The sequence below is a fragment of the Furipterus horrens genome, unplaced genomic scaffold (genome assembly GCF_987537825.1).
Source record: "Furipterus horrens unplaced genomic scaffold, mFurHor1.1.pri manual_scaffold_3, whole genome shotgun sequence".
Classification (NCBI taxonomy): domain Eukaryota; kingdom Metazoa; phylum Chordata; class Mammalia; order Chiroptera; family Furipteridae; genus Furipterus; species Furipterus horrens.
Window position 1 is genome coordinate 168,076,116 of NW_028327173.1, and position 24,314 is coordinate 168,100,429.

At 40.1% G+C, this 24,314-nt stretch overlaps 2 protein-coding genes across 6 annotated transcripts in view; one reads left to right on the top strand and one right to left on the bottom strand.

Moving 5' to 3' along the window:
- INTS14 (integrator complex subunit 14) overlaps positions 1 to 18,968 on the bottom strand; it is a 29,889-nt gene extending 10,921 nt beyond the window's left edge. Inside the window, exons 1-9 of one of the 2 annotated variants that reach the window (XM_090270791.1) lie at positions 18,873 to 18,968; positions 15,145 to 15,424; positions 13,749 to 13,856; positions 10,484 to 10,639; positions 9,565 to 9,683; positions 8,766 to 8,908; positions 6,308 to 6,400; positions 4,167 to 4,311; positions 2,680 to 2,813 (exon numbers count right to left, since the gene is read on the bottom strand). In XM_090270791.1, the coding sequence (XP_090126917.1) occupies positions 2,680 to 2,813; positions 4,167 to 4,311; positions 6,308 to 6,400; positions 8,766 to 8,908; positions 9,565 to 9,683; positions 10,484 to 10,639; positions 13,749 to 13,856; positions 15,145 to 15,366 (1,120 nt within the window). In that variant the 5' untranslated portion in view covers positions 15,367 to 15,424; positions 18,873 to 18,968. Of the gene's footprint in view, positions 1 to 2,679; positions 2,814 to 4,166; positions 4,312 to 6,307; positions 6,401 to 8,765; positions 8,909 to 9,564; positions 9,684 to 10,483; positions 10,640 to 13,748; positions 13,857 to 15,144; positions 15,425 to 15,848; positions 15,903 to 18,872 lie in introns of those variants that run through there. The other variant, XM_090270792.1, reaches the window with a different exon arrangement.
- A 1,277-nt stretch (positions 18,969 to 20,245) lies between these two features.
- SLC24A1 (solute carrier family 24 member 1) overlaps positions 20,246 to 24,314 on the top strand; it is a 32,234-nt gene continuing 28,165 nt past the window's right edge. For all 4 annotated transcript variants that reach the window (XM_090270797.1, XM_090270794.1, XM_090270795.1 and 1 more), the window contains exon 1: positions 20,246 to 20,461. The gene's annotated coding sequence lies outside the window, so the exon portion shown is untranslated. The remainder of the gene's footprint in view (positions 20,462 to 24,314) is intronic.

Genomic DNA, 24,314 nt, shown 5'->3' on the forward strand with positions numbered 1-24,314 from the left:
AAGGGGTAGCCCTTCTGCATTCTCAGCTTTACTCATAGATGTCAGTTCTTTGTCTTGTTTGGAACCAGTCATGTCTCTTGTCCCTATGGGACCTTGAAAACCCCAGCCCCTGGATCCTAGATCAGGACTTGGCAAACTATTGCCCATTGCCTGTTTTTGACTTAAGAATGGCTTTTGTATTTTTAAACGATTGGAAAAAATATCAAAAGAATAATATTTTTGTGAAATATACATGAAAATTATATGAAATTCAAGTTTTGTTATATACAAATGACAGTGACACAGTTGTGCTATGATAGCAGAATTTAGTAGTTCCAACGGAGGCCATATGGTCTACAAAGCCTAAAATATTTGCTATCTCGTCCTTTTTCTGAACAAGTTTGCTGAACCTTGGCCTAGCTTCTAGGGCCCATATTCAGTCAAAGTCTTCTCTAGGCTTCAATGGAAAAGGCATCCTCAGACCTTAACATGTATGCACTTGTGAATGAGACACTGTACTTTCTTCCTGAGTCTCCTTAGTCTCTTGGCTCCTGCGATATCACTTCCATTGATACAGTACTTTTCCTCTTCCATCTGCCTATGCCTTCTCACTTCTCATTTTCCTTTACTAGCGCCCCTTCCACAGTCTCCAGTAGTTGGTCCTTTCTAGGGGTTTGGTCCTTGGCTTTCTTGTTTTCCTTAATCTATATATTTCCCTGGAGCTAGGGCCCTTAAAATGTAGATGGATCACCTGGATTGTAATCATGCGGATAACAGTAAAACTTCAAGTTCCTGGGCCTGAATCCAGACCTACTGAATTAGAATCTCTGTAGATGGGTTCCAGGAAACAGAATTTTTATACATATTTTCCAGGTTTGTTTACTTTTGTACACAAAAACTTAAATTTGTGGACCACTGTCCTAAGTAAATCTCCCTTATTCTCACCATTTTAACTTCCAGTGATATCCTTATAACGAAAAATTATATTTCCAACTCTGCCCTCTCTCCTGAACTCTAGACTCTTGGAAATTGTCTCTAGGCACCTCCACCTATATCTCATAGGTATAAAAACATGCACAAAAGATGTTCTTCCAAACCTATTCGTCCTCTCTTCTCTGTTTTAGTTACTCGTACCACCTTTCACCCTTCAGCCTAGGTCAGAAACCTGGGATCATTCTCAAGTCTTCTCTTTCCTTTATTCTACCTTGTAAATATGTTTTGCATGGATCCACCCTCTGTCCCAGCCACTGCCCCTTGTTCTGGTTCTCACCTTCACATTAGCAGAGTTGACTTCTAATTGCAGGATGCCCTGACCTTTTCAAATCCACACTCCACAGTTATCTTTCTAAATGCAAACGTGTGACCATTCACTTGGATTTCAGTCATACTGCACAACACCAGGGGGGCACCAGCACCTTGAATACGAAGTCTCCTAACTGGTATCTGCACTGTTCTCGAAGTCTCCTAACTGGTATCTGCACTGTTCTCGTTACAGCCAGAAGGATCTGATATTACTCCCCTTCAGTGGCCCAATATATGCAGAATAAAGTCTCACCTCTTGCATTTCAGTGAGGCCTGCCCTGCTCTAGCCACTTCCAACCTCTAACCTACCACCTATTCCCCCGACCCCCACCCTTACAGCCTGTGCTCCAGTGCTCCTTTCTTTTCTATGTGTTCCATTTGTCCTTCCTTGGCGCACCAAATTCCTCTCTTTTTTTTCTTCCAAAGTCAGCTAGGGTATCTGTCCTTTGTGAAGATGTTCCTGAACCTTCTAGGAGAGGTGATCACCCCCTCCTGTGGCCAACTCTGTGTCAGTCTGTGTTTATTATTCAACTTTCCACTAGACTTTGAGCAACTTCTGCTAACTCTTTTATCTCCTAGACCTGGCACAAAAGAGGTTGCTTGGTAGATGTTCCTGAAACTGAAATGGCCCAAATGAGTCAATGACGACTCTACAGTTGGAACCTGAGTGCCTAGGAGTACAAAGGCCTCCATTGGGAGTAGGAAAATCAGAAGAAGGAACAGATTAAGAGGCAAGGGGTGAGACAATGGTTTCTATAACAAACATACTGAGTTTAGGACTGTGACAGAATATCCAGATGGAGTGGTCCCACTGGGAAGTGGAAATACAATATGTAAATGCCAAGGAGAAATCAAGCAAGACCAGAATTACAGCTTTGGGGCAGTCTGAAGCTATAATGGCTGATGAAATAATCAGGTGAATATTAATACATTAGAATTAGGCAAAGAACAACATTATTAGGCAAGAAGAAGAAAAGATAAGGAAAAGAAAAGTTGTCAAAGGAAAAGGTTAAGAACCAGGAGAATGTAATGTTAGGAGAGCCAAGCGAAAACACTTTCAAGAAGGAAGGGGGTTAAATTATCTAGGAATAACTGGGAATTACCTGGGTTGAAAATTAAGAAAAATTTACATTAAGAAAAAATAAGTTATGGAGAATAGCTTTTCACTTTAAGCAGTTAGAGCATTTATATGTATTTAAAGCAACCTAAATGTTGGTCTCCCCTGAGCTATACAGTTAAAAGTTCAAACATCAAACTCTTTAGGGTGCTCCATCCGGCATTAGAGACCACAGCACACCCATAAGGGAGACATTGCAGCTCTCTGACCACACAGTCAGAGCCTCAGAACAGCAGAGAGAAAACAAAGTCAAGATAAATAAAATCTGATCTGGGTTATACCTGAAATAGGACCCAGCTGTGCCATTTTCCCTAGCCATGGGAGAGGCTCTGGGCCAGGCTCAAAGAGAGACATCATGAGGTTTGATTTCTTCTTGCTGTCAGCTTGGGAGTAGAGCATTCCATGCCATTCAGGACTAGATGGAGAGAAGATGGGAGATCAGAAGAGTATCAAGCCTGTGACTGTCATGTTAAATAAGTCTACCCTGTGTTTTTCTCTTGAGCAACGTGGGCTTCGGCTTTGAAATCAGGTGCATTACTTTTACTAAAGCTAAATCCTAAACCTGAAAATGCATACTGCTGCCCCCTAATATTTCTATTCCTCTGGGACATGTATTTTTATTCAATTATGTAGATACGGCACTCAAAAGCAGTCTTAAAAGAGAAAAACATCACAAAGGGGGAGGTAGCTGCAGGGGTGGTGAGGAGTAAGGGCTGCCATCCGCAGGTGTTCAGCTGCCTCCCTGAGTCACCCACAGCAGCACCGACACAGAGGAGCCCTTGTAACAAAGGGCAAAAAGTCACCACCTACTCTGCTCCTACTTCTCAAAGGGACCCAGGTGATTCTCATATTCAAATCCAGTGTAGGTAGCTTGGGTACCAAGAAATACTGCAAACTAATACCTAAAAAGAATTGCATTCTTCTTTTGGGCCAGCTAATTTTAACTCAGGCAGAAACTGAGACAGGCTTCCTCTGAGTACTCCTAACCTCTCAATCCCTTATACCAGTCTACCCCAGGTGATGGCTCAGAAAATGATCAGTCACTTCTTTTCTAACAACAGGTTTTATAGAAAGGGAAGTGGATAGATTTGCAAATTTTGAGTCTGCAGTGAATGTGGAAACTGGAAGGGCTTTCATTGTAGGGAAGGAATACGGTACCGCAGAGTGTTACAAGCAAGGGGTCTGGAGCCAGAATGCATAGGTAAGAATCCTGACTCTTTCATTTACTAGCTGTGTGACCTTCAGCAAGTCCCTTTACCTCTCTAAGCCTCAGTTTCTTGTCTATAGAATGGGAAATACCAATACCTCCTGTACAGTGTTTGTAAGGGATTAATTAAGTTAATATATTTAAAGTGCCTAGAGGAGTGCTTGGCATATGGTAAAATGTTCAATCAATTTTATCAGCATCTTTGTTCACTTATTTCTACCTCCTCATTTTATAGCTGAGGAGTCTTTGAATACTGCATAAGATCCTAGAGCAAGTTAGTAGCATTGCTATAACTGAACCTAGGTTTCCTAGACAGAATAGAAAAGAGGAAAACTTAGGATAAAATCTAAAACCAATATAATTAAAAGGCTCATTTTTTACTTATTCTAGGGGATGATTTAAAGAGCAGTTTAGAAGGTGATGGTAGGTGGAAAGGGTATGTCAGGGAGAGGAAAAGGGTGACGAGGATCTCTCTATTTCTTTCAGAAAAGTCTGGGAAATACTTCACTTTGTAAATTGATTCTCCTTTTCACTCAACTAAAGGTAAACAAAGTTCCTTACCCTAGCTGAACTATTGCTACCATGCCTTCCACTTTTAGGCTGCCATGGAGCAGGACACAAAAGTTGGGTATTTTGCCTGCAATCTGATTGGCTGAATTTTCATCTTCATTATCATCAGTTATGCCAGTACCCACCTCATCACCTTCTGTGAAAAGAAGAGAAAACAGGTCAGACTGAGATTCGCTACAAAAATCCCGAACCCCTATTATACTGTTGGCTGTTTCTAGCCTTGGGAGGAAAGTACATGGAGTTATAAAAGGAATATATAACAAGTAAGAAAAACTCATATTCTGGTTCCCTATGTGCATATAAAAATCAGTTTTCACATGTAATATGAATTCCATTTATATGAAACATCCAGAAGAGGCAAATCTATAGAGAAAGAAAAGACATTAGTGGTCACCTGAGACTGAGGGGGATGAAAGACTAGGGGTTTTAAAATTCCGATTCTGAAATGGACTGTGGGGATGGTTGCACAACTCTGTAGATATATTATATTTTACTGAATTTAAATGGGTGAAGTGTATGGTATATGAATTATGTTTTAGTCAAACTGCTACACACACACACAAATCAGCTTTCCATAGCTGCTACTGGGATACTCAGCTAGGTGCTCTCTGGGGGTTTCAGGTACCATCCAAACAGAACCACAGATTCAGAGATGTCAAGAGTATTATCAACTGACAGCCTTCAGGCTGCATGTGGAGGGGTGCCCACTAAAGGTGAGGAGCATTACTTTAGAAACTTCTTGATTTGACTCTCCAACTCCAGGTTCTCTCATACACTCTGTTGACAAACAAATCTTCCTACAACGAACTATCTGTCTGCTCAATCTCATTCAAAGACTTTCTAATTCAATAGGAAGAATTTTCCCAGTTTAGTTTGACCTTCGACACCCTTAAAATATGGCCCCATTCTGCCTTCCCATCCTTTTCTTTCCACTGTTCCCCTACACACTCTTCATTTTGCCCACTTTCTTGGTAATTTTTATGGGTGTGCAGAATCCCTTCACCCCAAGACCTTAGAAATAAGGGAAATCCGGTTATCAATATTAATATCAAGAACAGTAAGGTAATAAGATCAATTATAAACAGTAATCATAGTAAGCCATCTGTGGGCAAATATCAAGATTCTGTCTGTGAATGTGTGATGGAAGGTTATGGAATACCCAATTCTACAACTGAGATAACTGGCATAAATGGAATGTGATCTAACTCGGTGAGCAGAAACCAGATTGACTATACACACTTCTTGGAAAAAGCTGGTGAATATAAATTGGATGGTCAGCCTAGAACAGAAAAAAGAGAAGTTCAAAGTGCTAGACACTAACATTCTCCAGAGAGATGCTGAATTTGGGTACATGACTTTGCAGTTCCTGGAGAGCTTTACTCTCAGTAGTGAAGCCTCACAAGGGGCTGGATCCTTCCATCTGTTCAACAGTATTTACCGAGTATCTACTATGTGCTATGCACTGGTAGAGAACAGATGTAGTTTCTCCCCTTATGAAGCTATATTTGACTCCACATTTATAGGCAACCTCTGAGAATAACTGTGGCTTCCTCACCATGGTCCTACCAGGAAAGGTAGAGTCCTGGATTAGTGACAAAGCATTCTCATCTCTAAAGAGGACTTCCACTGTAAATTAACAAAGCAGTGCACAACAAGTATGTGTCAATATGCTTTCTACAGTGTAAAACAGCAGAATGAGTTTTCTAGTATGTTATTGACACATTCCATTTAAAAAATTCAATCCAATGCAGTAACTATTCCTTCCCCTCAAATGCTGCAAAATGTGCTACCCTACTATTCAACATTTAAGAGTAAGTTTAATTATTCTTATTTTAGTCCTCACCTAAGGATATGTTGTTTATTGATCTTAAGAAGAGAGAAAGGGGGAGAGAGAGAGAGAGATTGAGACTGATCTCAGAGAAAAACATTAGATCAGTTGCCTCCTGTACATGCCCCAATTGGGAACTGAACTTGCAACCTAGCTATGTGCCTGACTGGGGATTGAACCTGCAACCTTTTGGTGCGTGGGATGACACTCCAACAGAGTAACCCAGCCAGGGCAAAAGAAAAACTTTAGATAATAAGATACTTAAGATATTTCAAATGTATCACTGAATAGGACGAGAACTCACCTTTGTTAAGTGCTATAGGTAGGACCAGATGTCTGGACAGAACTGGGGGACTTGAAATATCAGCTATATCAATGAATCCCACTATTTCCAAATCTGAAAAGAAGGAATCAACATAGAATTAATTAGTTCTATAGGAAATTAACTATTTTCTCACCATTTCTTTATTATTATTATTATTTTATTTATTTATTTTTAGAGAGAGGGGAAGGGAGGGAGGGAGAAAAAGAGGGAGAGAAATATCAATGTGTGGTTGCCTCTAGCGTATCCCCCATTGGAGACCTGGCCTACAACCCAGGCATGTGCCCTGCCTGGGAATCGAACTGGTGACTCTTTGTTTTACAAGCCAGCATTCAATCCATTGAGTCACACCAGCCAGGGCTCAGAAATTACACTATTTTCCATGTACTAAATTTCATAAACACAATGTATAATTTAGGCAGGGAATTCAAATATGATGACTAGGAAAGTTATTAGAAGTTTTTCTGGATATCTCTAATAAATTTTCATTTAAGTAGCTCAGAATGTAAGAATAATTGTCTTTATTAAGTGAATTTAAGTTATATGACAAATCAGCTAAACTTTATTTGTATGAGGCTAGGTCCCAGCTAAGGCAAAAGCTTAAAGGTCAGATCCCTGTGTATAATAAGGGATGTTCAAGCCACCAGAGGGCATTATAGTCAAACATTTCCACAACTCCAAGCAACCAACCTTGCAGGGTAAAGCTATTCTGAGAAAGAAATACATTCTCTATAAAACCAAGGTAGTAGTCTATGACAATGATATCTTTGTTTTATAGGAGCCTATTAAAGACCCAAAGTGTTTGCTGGAAACCTAAAATAAGTAAAAAAAAATGTTGTAACTCAACGTTTAAAGTTTTTTTCTGATTATATAAATAATATAAAAGCACCCTGGCCAGGTAACTCAATAAGTCAGAGTATCATTATACCAGGGTTATGGGTTCAATCCCCAGTCAGGACATCTACGAGAGACAACCAGTGAATGCATAAATCAGTGGAACAACAAGTTGATGTCTCTCTCTCTCCCTTCCTTTCTCTAAAATCAATAAATAAAATTAGAAAATGTTTAAATGGTATAAAAGCTTGGAAAACACTAAAAATTGTAAAGAAGAAAAACAAAGTCATTCATTGCTTAGCATCAAAAGAAACCTCTATGAATATTTTATTGTTCAGTCTTCTAGGCATATATACACACTCATATTTTCAAAACAATTTTTAAAAAATCAAGCTCATGGTAAGTTCATGATACTTTTAAAACATAAGGAAATCTGCTTATCTGGAGTTTGACTTCATTACCTTCTTTAGCTGAATAACAATGAATCAGCATAAGCAGCTATATATTTTTCATTTGAGTAGAAAATGGTTTAAATATAAGCTATAATAAAGATCTTGGACTAAAAGTTTATATAGGAAAGAAAAGATGTATTCTACACTACTCATCAATAAAGGATGGGAGGGAAGTGGACTCTAACTGGTTTGAAGACAACAAAACATTTGACATAGGTTAATGTACTGCTGCTTAGGCACAATGAAAGGGATGATGCCCTACTTCCAGATAGTCAGGAGCTCAAGACACAAAAGAATAAAAAGACTGTGCTTAGCCCTTCACTCTAAAACTCCTAAAAACTGACACCCAAGAATGAAATGAACATTTACTGTGCACTTAATTTTAATCATCTGTTGATTGGATGACTACCTAGTCAACACCTACTGAGCATCAGACAGTATGCAGGTACTGAGGGTGCAATGGTGACTGACACAAGTGATGGTTCATTGTGTACCCACAACTCAAGGAGTCTGCCTTCCAACAGAGGACAACTCTTCTCTCCACTATTCTTGTTACTTTTGACTCTTCGCTTTGCCAATCTTAGCTAAGCATAGCACCGGCCACACGAGACAGGTAATAGCAGTGGCACATCGCTTTCTTTTAGTCACAATATAAGCAGCAGGACTAGAGAGGTACAGTATATTAGAGCTGAGACTTCAGAGGCCATCACTCACCTAGAGATTCCACTCACCTAGCCAATAAAAATTAGAGGAAGTGACTTGTCCAGGGTCACGCAGGAAGAGTCTCTCAGGCAAGTCTAGAAGCCAGCCCTTCATATCTGACCTGAATTATGATGCTAATCAATCTTAGTATCTATTAAAAATTTCTGCAAGAATTTCAATGCTAGTGAATCTGGCCATGATTTCCAACTCTAGAAATTTGTGGTTATAATGATCTAGGACTGGAGATTAGTTCACGACCTCACCATCACCATGCAGGATCACTCATCTGCCACCCCTTACACAATGCATCCTCCCATCCAAAGTGTATAACTGATGACAAAAGCAATCTGGTATCAGAATTTACATTTCTTTTCGACTCTCCTGGATAGAGAGGAGTAAAAGCCAGAAGTGAGGAAAAAGTCAGGAAAACAGGAAGTTTTAAGAAGAGTTACCTGTGTTAATGACTTTAGGGACTGGGTCGATTTCCTCATCCACAACAAAAGGTTCTGGCCTGGGGAAGACTTGCACATCAGCAGTCAAGTGGCCACACTTGAGAACAGCGTGGAAGGGTGTGTAGGCCAGATCTATTAGTTTTCTACAATAGGATGATTAGTTGTTACAGGAAGGGTAATATGACAGACACAATTTTTTTTAAGATGCTAACTAAGTTTGTTTTCCTTTGGAGTTGACTATTTTGAAATACAGCAAAATCTGACATTTTTGGTGAGGCAATTTCAATTCAGAAAAGCCCCAAAACAAGATAACCTTTGAAACTGCTGAGTCACTGTAAGGAAGTCAATATCTATACAGGCATTATAGATTCAGTCATGCTTAATTTTAAAAAAAATAATTTGTTTGTTTGTTTATTTATTTATTTATTTTTAGAGCGAGGGGAAGGAGAAAGAGAGAGAGAGAGAAACATCACTGTGTGGTTGCCTCTCACTTGTGCCCCCAACTGGGGAGCTGATATGCAACCTAGTCATGTGCCCTGACTGGGAATCGAACCAGCGACACTTGGCTCGCAGGCTGACGCTCAATCCACTGAGCCACAGCAGCCAGGGCAGTCATGCTTAATTTAAAAGGAACAAACTTTTTAAAATCACTACTACCAAGCATTTTAGCTGAAAAATGTGAAACTTGGGGAAAATGAAATGACACAATTAGAAATAATAAAATAGGTATTATTGCTGGATATCGAATTATAATGGATTATATGTAAGAAGGCAAAAAAAGCTCTAAGTACATACTCACCCAAACATAGATTGTACATTTTTCAAGCATAGGGGGCCATCAATAGTAAAAATCTGCCCCTCACCATTGTTTAAATCTATGAGACGTTCAAGGCAATCCAAGGAATCAGTGCTCTGAAGCTAAAAAGCAAAACAGAGGACTCGTTTCAAGTGGCACAAAATGCCAGATTCTTATCAGCACACCCAAGTCAGACCTATCACAATAACATCGGCAATAAATATAACTAACGAAGATGATTTTTTAACGTGAGAAGGAAAATAACTATAACAATTTTGATTCAAGATTGCCAAAGAGGAAATGTCATATAAAATGATACCAGTAGAGCTATTTCATTCAGACGTAGTTTTGCAAAGATTCTCAAAGGCGATCACACAGTTGGTATTTACACAGTACTTTTTCTCCAAAGTGTTTCTAACATCTTTTGGTAAGTACCATTATTATCTACATTTCACAGGTAAAAAACTGAGATGAAGATTAGGTTAAATAACTTCCCTGAGGTAAATGGGAAAACCAGGAAGTAGTATTTAATAAAACATGCATCAGAGTAATGTTACTTTACAAAAAAAAATCAAAGCACACTTCTGTCAGCATCTCTGGTGGAATGGACTTAAGATTTCCTATGAGGGAAATATCCCAAACCAAAAAGAACATTTCAGCATCTGAACAGTCTTCGTGGGAAGTAGGATGAATAACAACTCTAGCTAGGTTTCCCAAGATGGGGCAAAACTTGGAACTTTCACAGAGCATTTGAGCTCTAGAGTCTTTCCAAAGATAATTAATGAGCATCCTCAGCTGAAACCAGTGCACTTAATGTTATAGTATCTGCAATATAATACTAATGGAATATACACATTAAAAAATAAACTGAGTCCTAAAATGTATCTAATAAAACGGAAAAGAACTTTTTAAAAAACATTACCTCCTCCAAATTTGCCATGCACATGATGTATAACTTAGAAGGGAAAGGAAAAGGTAGCGGGAACCTGTTGCTCTCACTTCGCTGACTGTGAGTAGCTAGGGAGTGCCGCAGGGACCCTCTCCCAATGCCAAGACAGCCATCTGTCACCAGAACCACCTGTTTGCAAAAAGTGAGAGACGGTTTGTATATAAAATAACAGACTCATTTAAAGCAGTCTCATTTAGCAATTTCATTTCTCCCTAGTTGCATTTACAATGAAAAACCTACCTCTGCAAAGATACAAGCAACAATGAATAAATCTTAAGAACATTCTGTCACATGAAAGATGACAGACACGTTGTAATTCTATTTATATGAAGTTCTCCAGCAGGTAAAACAAAGCTAAGATATACCAAACAAAGGTGGTGGGCATGGGGGGATACTGACTAGAAAGGGGCCCACGGAAGCTTTGTGGAGTAATGGCAGTGTTCTGTGTCTTCACTGGAGCAGTAGTTACACAGGTACGCACTTGTCAGCACTCGGTGGACTGTGTACTTAAGATCTATGCATTTTACTGTATTTTATCTAATTAAACCTTTAAAAAAGCACCTACCTATGAACAGTTTAAAAAAGGACGAAAATATTCACAACTAATTCTTAATTATATTAAAACTAGACTCCTCTTAGATAAGGAGGTGGCAACCTAAGGCATCATGTCAAAAATAGCCTGAGGGCCAATTTTACATGTCCCTAGAAAATACTAGCACAGAAGTCTGAAACTTGACACTATTTTCAAAGATGACAAACTCTACCGCTGGTCAAGCAGAATGACAACGGCTTTCAAAATATATTTATAAAAGCCATTTAACTACATTTGTACAAGACCTTTAAATTGCATTCTTAATCAACCTGCAATTTGAAAAAGCCTTAAAAATATCCTAACAGTAGACCACAATTACAAATAATTTTCTTTTTTTTCATTGTTTCAAAGCAATCCTGTTGGGGGAAGACTTTTCCAAGCATTCCAGGGAAGGATTATTTTAGCTTTCTCTAGCCTATCCTAGTAACTTGATAATAACAGGCCAGTAAGGAAGTATTGGGTTGTACCACGGGAAGCACCAATATTGATACTTACTTCTAAAACCCAAGAATGCTTAATAGAGGTCCCCTAGAGCAATGTCATCTTTTGGGAAGATAGTCAACTGACTACAAGGTAATTTCCTCTTCTAGGTACCAATAATTGCTGAATAATGATTTACTTTTGCCACTAGCTTCTTCAGATACCATATGATAATGAACTATTTCATGTAATGTCAAAATGAGACAGATTTATTCAAATAATAAAGACACAGTCCAGCTGTCTCAAAGGTTAGATTAAAAAATTTCACATTAAAACAAAGTAACTGATTATAAAAATAATCACTACTAACTTCCACCTCTAGTCCAGTGTTTTGAACTGTTCACCCCAAAAGTCATCAAGTAAGTCTAAGTAGATTCAGGCCCAGTCCCTTTCCCCCAGGGTACAACACATCTCGAATCCAGATTCTTCCTTTTTGTAAAGGAAGAAAAAACATTAAAGGCAGAAGTTTTTCTTCTCTAAAACTGCTGAAGACTATGGTGACAGAAGAAGATTTAACTTTGGGTGGTGGGCCCACATGCAATATATAGATGAACTATAACAGAACTGTGCACTTGAAACGTACGTAAGTTTATTAATCGATGTTACCCCGATAAATGTAATTAGAAATGAAACTACTAAAGAAGTAACAAATGAAATTGTGCTACTTGCTAGCTTCCAGTTCAGAAGGTATTGGCAATAAAACTTGTTTTATTCAGTGTATTGTGAGGAAATTAGATATTCTGTATGCCTGGACTTACCAAATAAACTATGTGTATGAAATAAGGTAGCAAACATTTTTATTTCTAAAAAGAAATTAATCAAAAGGCATTTACTGGCTTTTTTTAGCAAGTGTCCACTAAAGTGATCTGATTTAACCTTTTAGTGGTAGTTCAGGGTCTTCATTAACTCTTGAGTTCATAGTCTATTAAACGGGGTGGTTTTACAGTAAGAAAAGACAATTTTTAAAAACTTGGTTTTATTGAGATATAATTTACATGCAATAAAATTCACCCTTTTTAGTATATAGTTCTGAATACTGAAAACTGCTTTTAGTGATGTAACCGCTTCTATAATCAAGATAAAGACCAGTTCCATCACTTCCCATATTCCCTCGTCCTTCATTTGAGTCAACCCCTACCCTTCCCTTGCCCAGGCATAAATACTAGCGATGCCATGGACACTCCTGTGTTTTACCCTATAATACAAATTGTACACTATCACCCACTGTCTACTTTTGTAAATAAAGCTTTACTGGAACACAGCCATGCTCATTTATTTACTTATCATCTACGGCTGCTTTCATGATAGCAAAGCTGAGGACTTGCCACAGACACCTGCAAAGCCCAATACAGAAAAAGTTCGTTGACTCCTGTTGTAGACTATAATATTATGATTTTCCTTTTAGCAATCTTTTTTCTTCTTAAAATGTTACCACTTCTTAAAGCACCTATGTATAACAAATTTCCAATTCTTTTTTCAGCCACTACTCTGCTCTGATTTGATGTAAATGTGGATGTACTGTGGACTTTAATTAAAAGGCAACTGATTTTATTACATTCATACGCCTCACTTTTTAGATAACTTAGATAGTTGAGATGGTTAAAAGTTTGCTGAATAAATGCTACACTGAGATAACAAATATTGTATTAATGTTTATAATTTTAGCATTCAAAAAATTAAAATCACTCCTAGAGAGCACTGTTAAATTCCACTGTAAGCCCTTTGTATTTTATACAAATAATACTAGTTTGCAAGAAGTCAATTTACTAGGAGGATGCTTTCCTTAAGGCATAATTATGCTGCTTTCTGAGCTATTAGTGTTGATTTAGTGCCTTCCTTTAAAAAGATACCAATAGCACCCTGGCTGGTGTGGCTCAGTGATTGAGCACCGGCTTGTGAACTGAAAGGTCACTGGTTCGATTCCCGGTCAGGGCACATGCCTGGGTTGTGAGCCAAGTCCAGTTGGAGGTGTGTGAGAAGCAATGAATCCATGATTCTCTCCCCAACTCTATCTCCCTCCCTCTCCCTCTCTCTTAAAATAAATAAATAAAATTCACATAGTTTGTAGAAATGATAATGCATGCTGTGTTACAGCTTGAAGAAAATCATAGCACTTCAGTGGTTAATGTCTATAAGTTAGGGCAATGAAAAAGAACTGATAATTACCTGGCAAGGAATTGCACCACCCCATTCTTGCTGAACAATGTTGCAAACACCAACTAATGCAGACTCCAAGCAGGTTTTATCATAATCATCCATATTACTTAGTGCTTCCTAATTGAATAAAAGATAAAACTGCTCATTTTAATTGACCAGAAAACAACATAAAATGTTAAAAGCATGAATGTTTCTGAGAGTCCCAAAGCATAAGTTCTTAAAAATAGTAAAACAGACTCCCTTAGCTATAAAAGAGAATTAAAAGAGCTTCCCTTTATTCTGGCCTCTTATCAGGTGAGAGTGAACAGCCCACCAAGTTCATATCTTTATAAGTGGCCCATGAAAGAAATAACTGAAATTAAGCACTTTAAATACATTACAAAAATGCCAAAATTTATGGAGGACTACCTATATCCTAAACACCACTGTCAGCACTTTACATTCATTTAATCATCACAACACCCCATATATTATTAACTTATTCTTAAAATGAGGAAACTAAGGTGGAGAATAATTAGGTAACTTTCCCAGCTCTCATACCTAGAGGTAGCAGAGTTTAGACTTGAACCCAATCAGTCTGACTTCAGGACTTCTGAGGTTAACAATTACTGTGCACCACTTACATAACAGTTCTCTAAATTTCAGAACTGCTGACATCCAAAATTTTAGTTTACCCACTTATAAGAAATCCAGTGCAATTTAAAAAGAAAAGTTTTTGAGTCATTTTTTAAAAAAGTGAGATAATAAAAGGAATGACTTAACAAAACTGTATTACCTATATTTTAAAAACCAAACTACATTGATCCTGGATTTCTAAACTGCCTAGCAATTATTAAACTATTCAATTTAATTTCACAAACACTTAATGACTGCTCACTATGGATAAGGCACTGTGCTAGGCACTGCTGGAAATAATAATGACTTAGAGATGTTCTCAGAAAGTTCTTGAGGTTATCATAGACAATGCCTTTGGAAGATAACAACTGTCAATCAAGGTTTAAAGATTATAATTTCTTGACATCTGTAGATCAAAGGCTATTTCTTGAGAGGAAGTAGAATTTTTAATTACTCCCAAATAAAAGTTTTTATGAGGAAGGGCTATTTTTTATCTCCTCAAGCTTTATAGGAAAAGAAGTGTTGAACCTAAAGATCCTGAACTTCAGGGAACAGGCACTACATCATGAGAGAATTCCAGAAAACCAAGAGAAGAAAATAAGGCAACAACTCACAGCTCTAATTCATAGCTTTACCAAAGACATAAGACCTTTTACTGCTACACTCAGATATTATACCCATAGACTTATCATGAAATGATTCCAAGTTCTAAATATTCAGTACAATATGATACCACTTTTGCTCCCTGTAAATCTGGACCTTATACACATAATAACTTTCTTTTTTGTACCTGTAGGGTGTTATAATCCCTTGTGAAGGGAACCATCAGCTCCCAGAGTGATGAGAAAACTACCAGGGCTGTAAACTCAAGCTTGTAGTTAGTGGCCATGTGCTCAAACAGCATCGTCAAACCATGGGCTGCTAGGTGCTTGCGCTGATATTCTTCAGACCCCTCGATTGACACAGGTCGGGTCATGGAAAGGGACACATCCATTACCACCACTGTTGGCATTGTGACAATGATCTCAATGTTCCCAGTCAGAATGCAAACAGCTATAAGTAGAAAAATGCTGTAGAAAATAAATACAGTTAGGCTTATGTCATGGAGAGTAAAAAGTACTTTTTCACCATAATTTTAACCAAACTTTCCAGAAATGAGTGAAGACAAACCCCATTTAAGCTGAGGTGGGGGCAAATCTGCAGAACATTTACTGGGAGGGAAGCAAGCAAGAATCACCTACTAAATGGCCATAAATCAAGGACGATCTTAAGTATTTCTATTTTTAAAAAACATTAAATTCAGGTAGTCCTTGACTTTCAGTTCCAAATTTTATACATCTTAATATAATGAACATTTCTACATCACCTCTCCAACTTAATTTACTAAAGAACATTTCTAGTTGTCATACGGTAGTACTTTTTTGACAACCAGTCTTTTGGGGCACCATAACTATCTTAATCAATGCAACAGTATTTGTGCAAGTGCTTAATTACCTCGTTGCTTGGTGTCCTCCCTTTTTAAAATTAAAATGAGTGCAAATATAAAAATGAAAGGGCTCGTAAAATCATAATCCAGATTAGACAAAGCTGGAAATCATTAAGGATGACCAAAGCAACAGGCTGCTAGCCTCAGTAGGACTCATTGAATGCAACCAGGCAACAGGCTTTTAACTGTGAAGGAAAAGAACAAAGTTAAAGAATAGGTATGACAATGGGCAGGGATATGATTGTGGGAGAAGGGGTGGGCTGGGTGGGAGGGAGCAATGGGGGAAAAATGGGACAACTGTAATTGAAAAACCAAAAAATAAAATTAAAAAAAAAAAAAAAAAGAATAGGTATGACAGCTGGCATTATCTCATGAAATTGTGTATAAAAGTCAAAACGTAGAAGAAATGGAGAAAACAAAAAGTTCTTTAAAATTATGGATTGAGAATTAGCATGAAGAAACATTTCTGTGTTTAAAAATAAAGAAAAAAGTTTTCAGACTTGCCGTTGGGAACGCAGCTTGCTTCTACTCTATTATTAAGCAAACTGTAGTCTAGTGATGCAATGAAATATCAAATAAATACATGACATGTATATGTCAGAAATATTTATATAAAGTGTTATTAACTGAGAAAAGCAGGTCACAGGATTGTATGTATACACTGATTACAACTTCATAAAAATCATATTGTATATGTACAATTAGGAAAGCTTGAATGGACATAAATAGGTTAGAAATGTAATGTTCACTGATTTCTTTTTTGGAACTTCAAAAATACTTAACAGTGGTCAGACTGCTTGTCCTGATATAATATCCAACTGTAAATGTGTGATATTGTAAAATTTCATGTGTGACTGACTAGGCTGTGGGGAACCCAGAACATATTGGTTCTTGGAAACAATGTTATAAATAAGAGGCCAGGGATGGAAGTCAGGTAGGAAAAGCCTTTCTACTACATAATGGCCTGAGATACATTTCAAATATAATAATGCCTCGTGTATCCAACATCACGAAAGATTAAACTAGAGATATAAGTTAACCTTTCCAGACTCCTTAAAATTCCAAAATGTTTACCCATTTTGATAGAAAAAATTAAAATGTGTGTCCCTCCCGTCTCTTAAACACCCTGTACCAAACATAATTCATGCTCCTGTGATGACTTGACATCACCACTCTAAATACCAACACTGCCCAGCACACTGCGACCTTGATGTTTTACATACACTAGCATTCTCTCAAGTGTGCACTGCAGAACACTGTTCTGGAGGGATCCTTCAAGAAAAATGAGTTCAAGCCTTATTACAGATGCTGAGTTCTATGGCAAACAATCCAGTTTAATTTGCTTAACCCTGTTTCCTATTTAACCCTTCTTTATGTAATTACTGTTAAAGTCCCATGGAATAAATATGGTATAGAACATTATGGAAACAATGCCTTATATTCAAGAACTTAGACTGTTGTGCTCTGTTTTGGTGCCATCTCTTTATAATTGATTTTTAGACCATCAGCTTGCATTCCACTTTTTCTCAGTAATCCTGTTATTATCCTCCTTCTAATTTGCTGCTTCTTGGCTACTACAGGCGGGAAAGCCAGGTAATCAAGCTTGTTAAAACTGTGTCCAAAGTTAAAATTAACAGTCCTGATAGCCTGCGAGTTTCTTCTAGTGTCAAGTGCATCAGTTTAGGTGTGTCAACTTGGTACTATTTCATCTACTCTGTCTTTTTAATCTTCTTTTTGGGTCTTAGCTCTGTCATGCAAGTGAAATCCTATACAATACTGGTTCAACTACACTACATTAGATAATATGCCCAGTAAGGGTAGGGACCATGTCAGATTTTGCCCACAGATGTCTCTTCAGAGACTATGACAATAAGTGGCACATAGGAAGTGCTTGACAAATGTTTGATAACTTATGAACTATCCCTAATTACCATACATAACATTAATTCTTTGGTAAAACACCCAGTGAATTTTAACTCTGCACACCAGAAATACATTTCCTCCTCTCCTCATTCACGCAGAGACACCAGTGACTCCTATGCCTCTGCCCATGAATAGTTTATGGAGCTCCCATGGTTGTCCCATTCACGCACAGAGGCTTTTATGTTACTGAAAGCTGAGCTCATAAAAAGTATTGCCCTTGCCCCTAAGAAGATTGGGAGACAGGAGAGATTTAGATCAGGTATAAGAACTTCTGGCCCATGAAGTCTGCTCTAACACTGGAATGGGTGATCATAGCAGGCTGTCTTGCCTTCTCTGCACACACCTCTAGAGATGGCTTTCTCCTTACTGATGAATTTGTGTCCACCAGCAAACACACCTCCTTAACAATGACCAAGTCATGGAAAACCAATTTTGTAAGTCAGGTTAAGTACTGAAGTAAAAGAAGGAACTGAGTGTTCTTGAAGTATGGTTGGTTCACTCGAGCAGTCTAGACTTGATAAAAGAAAATCCCTGCCCAGCAGTGCAGCAACTGTGTGAGAGCATGATGGGTTTCTCACTTGGGTGGATTCTCATCTTTAAGTCTCCCACCCCAAACCACCCCCACAACTTTCCCATAAATACTGTTTACATACAACGCGTAAGACAACTACTCTAGGACAGTCTACTCTTGAGAATAGACCCCAGGCACCTGTTTGGCCCTAATGCCAAGCCTCTATCAGTACACATACACATAATTCTTCCCTTAGGATGACAATGAGCTCATTCATAAAGAATCGATTCTCAGCAGTTTCGCTATCAAAGCGTGAGAGAGAGAAAGAGAGTTACTATGGGAAGACGGGGCGCAGAGGCCTGGACAGAGAGCCGAGATCGTGTGTTTATGCGGAGTCGGCGACCCCTGAGCCCCAGAGAAGGGAGGGGGGCCAGGAGCAGGGCCCCGGAACTGGCGCATCAGACACGGCGCGGAGCGGCAGCGGGGTGGCGGGAAGGCCGCACGCCGGCTCCGCGCTGTTCCCCACCCTTGATCCCCGCTGCTACGGGTCTAACAAGCCACGAAAGACAACCCTCGCCCCCCGGCTTCCCCCACTCACCCGGCGGCCAACGCCGGCACAGTCCGTCCGCATAAACTTTCCGCCCGCGCGCCACAGCCGGAACCAAAGGGCCGCGCGACCAAGGAACCTGGGCGCTGGGACTGCGCGCGGGGACGGGGCGGGGCTTCGAGGACTGCGTGGGGCTGGGCCCTGGCTCGGCGGGGACGCTGTGGGGTGTGTGTTTCTCAGCGCCTCTTTCGGCGGTGGTTTATCTGCGACGACCCCTCTCTGCACAAATCTCCAATTCCGCTGAGCCTGAGCTGTGTCCGCCTCTTCCCTTCCTCCCTGGCCATTCTCGGGGTCTGCGCCCCACTTACCTCGGGCCTCTTGCTCACCATCCCCTGGTTCCTGAACTCCGTGACTTCTTCACACTTTTGTTTCCTGCTCATCTGAGCTCGTTGGTACCACCAGCTCAACCTTCTCTGATATTTGCGCCTCTTCTCTGTCAGTCTTCAGACTCCTCACTCATATCCTCTAAACCACTTAACAGAATTCTCTTCATACTCTTCGTAAACTGTAATTCCTACCCGAGGAGTGCTCTAAGCACGCTGTATATTTTTCTTATCTGTCCCAAGCCAATTTGCATGGCAAGACTTTTCCTCTTGGTCTCCGCAGCACGTTGCTCACTTTGTCCCCCACCCCTTCTTTCAGGGAAGCAGGGGGAATGTTTGGTTCGTTCCTCCTCCCTGGCTGGCCAAGGTGCATTGCTGAGCCATCTGGACTCAGACTTGACTGTGAGGCATCACGGGCCCTCACCCACCTCCGCTTTGAACACCTGGTGTCCTCGCTGCAGCAGGAAGTAACTTTCTCCATAACCATGGAGAGAGCCAGGAAATGCTAGCTAGAGATGGAAACCTGAATGCGTGCCAGCAGGCCCTGGGTAGCTGAGGTTCAAAGAACCATGTTGTACTCAGATATCACAAGCGGGAACAGAAAGGCCTCTGGAGGGCTTTAAGCCTTTGCCTCTTTCTTTTAGTTGGTGGGATGCGCTGACATAGAGGGTGAGTCAAGGAGGGAGAATGCCTTGAACTGAACACCCTGGTCTGACTTTTCACAGCTTGTTCTGTGGGAGAGTGAGGGCTCCAGCTGCTCGTAGTTCTCTCTTGTCTTCTTACATTAGAGGTGGCAGAGGAAAACGAATTAGTCCCTGGAAATGTTCCTGCCAGCGTCAGGGCCCAGGGGCCAGTAGATTGTCCCTTTTCTTTCAGAACTTTCCCCACCTTGGCTGGTCTCACCATTTCAAGACCTGGTTCTGCTTGAGCAGCCACTGGGATCTAGGTGAGGCTGCATCCTGATTCCGTAATGGAAGGGATGTGGGGAAGGGAGTTGTTTAGCTTACCCCTAATGTGATGGTGACTCAGCCATAGGGTCACTGTTCTCCTGGTAGTTCTAGCTCAGTTCCATGGACTGATTTGTTATTTTAGTCCTAAAGCTTAAGTTTATTAGTTTGCTGATGGTTGATGTGAACTTGGTGACCTAGTTCTTCTGAATACAGACTTTCAGGAGACTAGGGAAGTAAAAAGGCACTTTATTAAAATTGACAACAAAAGGAAAAACTACCAAGAGGACTGCATCACTTAGGGCAACTGGTGAGTACTTTTGTTTTTGTTTTTTAATTCTTAGTAGAATCTCATTAAAATCAGAAGATTGTTCAGTGAATATAAAATCAGAGAACATCAGCACAAAGAGTGAGAAGGCCTTAAAGGAGATGTGTTTCAAGCCAATGCTGGCTAATTTTGTTTTTCCTACTCAGGAGACCCTCATCATTTGCATATTTTCACACATATTGAAGGAAATCAATAAGCAACTTTATATACTTTATATAATCTATCTTTCTTTTTATTATTTTCTGCCACTGTCCCAGAAGATTTGAAAGGCAGGGTAGTTTGGTCTTCAGTCTGGCAGAGTACAGGTTAGCGACAGAAATCTCAAGCTGCTCACAGGACTGGGTACTGATCTTAAGGGAGATTCATATATTCAGTTCTCCTAGGGCATGTGTTGAAAACATAGACTCCCAGGCTTTGCCGACTGAATTGGCATTTAATGGTTTGGTGCGTGGAATCTTCATTGTCAAGTCCCAAGATGATTTTCCATCCACAGAGATGAAGGGTAAGGCGTGAGTGAGTGAAGAAAAGAGGAAGAAAGAGGGTGGGGGAAAGCAGTGAGCCCACATCCTTTTTCTGTTCTCTTCCTTTTGCTCTTCTGTGCTGTCCTGTATCCTGTGACTTCTTTCCTGCCTCCTCTAGCCTGGACCTTGTCCACTCCCAAATCATACTTTCAAGCTCCAGGCTACCCTATCTCCCCCATCCCCCAAACATATTCCACTATTTTCACCAAAGTAGATGTCCAAAAAATCATAGTTACAGCCCTTCTCTCTTCTTAAAATATTATATTTCAGAAAAATTTCAAACATAAACAAAGACAGAAGAAATAGCATAATAAATCCTCACATATCCTTCACCCAGCTTCTGTCAACTCAATTCTCAATCTTATTTTGTTTATACTTCTCACTACCCCCACAACATATTTTGATGAAGATTCTAGATTGGATAACACTTTGTCCATAAATATTTCAGTATGTGTCCCTAAAAGATAAGGACTTATTATTTTTTTTATCATCACCTGAGGACTTTTTTTCATTGCTTTTAGAGAGAGGAAGGGAAGGAGGGAGGGAAGGAGAGAGAGAGAGAGAGAGATCAAACCTGCAGCCTGGGTATGTGCCCTGACCAGGAATCGAACACTCATCCTTTCGTTCTATGGGATGATGCTTCGACCAACTGAGCCACACCAGCCAGAGCAGGACTTACTTTTTTAATTAATAAACTTTATTTTTAGAGCAGTTTTAGGTTCATAGCAAAATGGAGTGGAAAGTACAGAGAGGTCCCTGTTTGTATACACACACACACACACACACACAGACACACACATGCAGCCTATCAACATCTCATACTAGAGTGATATATTTGTTATAATCCATGAACCTACATTGATACATCATTATCACCCAAAGTCCATAGTTTACCTTAGGGGTCACATTTGGTGTTGTACATTCTATAAGTTTGACAAATGTGTAATGACATGTATCCACCACTGTGGTGTCATACAGAGTAGTTTCACTGCACTCAAAATCCTCTGTGCTCTTCATTTGTATATGTCCCTCTCCCCTGACTTCCGGCAGCCACTGATCTCTTTATTGTCTCCATAGTTTTGCCTTTCCCAGAGTGTCATGTAATTGGAATCATACAGTTTGTAACCTTTTCAGATTGGCATTTTTTGCTTAGTAATATGCATTTAAATTTCCTCCAAGTCTGCTCATGGCTTGATGGCTCATTTCTTTTTAATGCTAAATAATATTCCACCCTGTGAATTGGGTTCTGGACCAGATTGAGATTGTATTAGACAGTTTGTGCGAGAAGGAAAGTAACTAGATCTGGTTCTGCCTGCAGGAGTTTAAAGGCAAGAATGTGGTGAATAGCAGGGGTCAGACCCAAGGCTTCCAACATTCAGAGTTGTAGGAAACAAGGACATAGTGACTCCCAAACCAGTAGCAAAGTCATTAGTAACAAAGGGCAAATGTAATTAAAGGGTCTCTGAGAAGGGAGCTGACAGCATTGGCATATTCACAAATCACAACAGGGGCATTTAGATGAACGCGTTAGATTGTAACTCTGGAGTATCCAGTCATGGAGAAACGGGGAAGGAGGAGAGGGGAGGGGGAGCTAGTTGCGTTAGGGAGGGGGAGCGCTCTCACTTTAGGGCGAGGAGGCTGGCCAATTTCGCTTTGCTGTGGCAATTTCAGGGTGGGGAAGCCAAGACTATAAAACCAGGCATCTTTGTCTACTTGGTGCGCACATTCTCCTGGCTGTGAGGGTGCGCCCGGCTCTGCAGACTCGTGAATAAAGGCCTCGCTTTACTGCTCAAGTTCTGTGTCCCAGTTTTTATTGTGAGCGTTTCTCACAGAGTGACTCCAGGACACCCAGAGATGAAGACAGCCCTTCTACAGGGGCAGGTACCTCTTTGTGCTTCGGGAGGGGAAACTAGGTATCTTCTCACTGTTATAAGCCACTCAGGGGAAAGTAGGGCAGGGGGGAGGCTGTGAGGGATTACCTGCTATTTCCAGGGAAAGGAATCAAAGCAGCATGCTCTCCCATGTACATTGGGGGAAATGGGGAGGCGAGAAAGGAACAATCACTAAGTGTCAGGCAGAGTCAGCTGAATGATTGAAATGGCTGCCAGGTCTGTGGGTAGGATCATGAGACTCCCATTGCCTCATTTCACTCCTACTTCATTCAGCTCCAGCCCTGAGTGGGAAACAACTCTCAGGGTATCTTGGGATGTTCCAGTCTATTCTGGTGAGATCTGTCAGTGCCCTGTTCCTCAAGAGTTTCCCTTAGGCCTAATAAAATATTTTGCATGTGTGGTATGCTTTAAAGTTTGTGAAGTATCTTCCCCACATTCCCTCATTTTTATAAAATAGACTATTTCTTAGAGCAGTTTTAGTCTTATAGCAAAATTGAGCAGATAATCTCTCATTTAAATGTTTGATTCTCACATCCACCCTACAAATAGGTAGGATAGGTATTATTTTCTTCACATTTACCTTTAGATTACATTTAGAATCACACAGTGCCAAACGGAGCCTGGTGATAAGGTCTTCTGATCTCTTAAGCCCCAAGCATTTTCTCTTGGTTCCCACAGAGTGAAAATTCTGAATCTTCCCTTCCCATAAGCATGGAAACCCCAGACCACCTGTCATTCCTAGAGCTTAGAAGCAAGTTTGAGACGTTCCCCCAGTTTCCCCCTTGACTGCAGGGGCCCATGAGAGCCCATTTGCGTCCCTGGTGGAAGGTGCACCCTCTTAGTCTCTGGCAGAGGCACCAGGACCCAGAACTTGTACAATGCCCTGATAAGCTTCTTAGAGGTGGTATTAGCAGGGATTGGATATTATTCCCCTGAGTTGCCCTTCATACCCGACCCTGCCTTGAATTAGGATTCCATAGGAGAGCTGGGGGCAGGAGAATGGGGTGTTTCCTGCTGTCTAGCTTCAGACTCTCTCTTTGAGACCCTGGATTTTGACAAGTTTTCAGAACTGAGAAGACACCCAGATGTCCAGGTTTGAAGGTAAATGATATGATTAGCTAGGACAGATCAGCTGGGATGCCAGCTCAGCTCTGTTACATAACACAGGCATACCAGAAAGAGAGAGGCCATCTGAAGGTTCTTTAGGCATCCCAAGTGTTGAGTTTATGGCAAGGGACAGGATGGACAGGGAGACGGTGGAAAGACAATTATAGGAATCAAGGACAAAGAAGGAAAATCAATTATTTCGTAGTTCTCCTTTTGCTTGTCCCTCTTTTGCTTTTTAAGACAATTGTATTTGCATCTCTAGTGTGGTATAGCGGGAAAGACTGGGACATTAGAAAGCTCATCTGCACTGCCAGT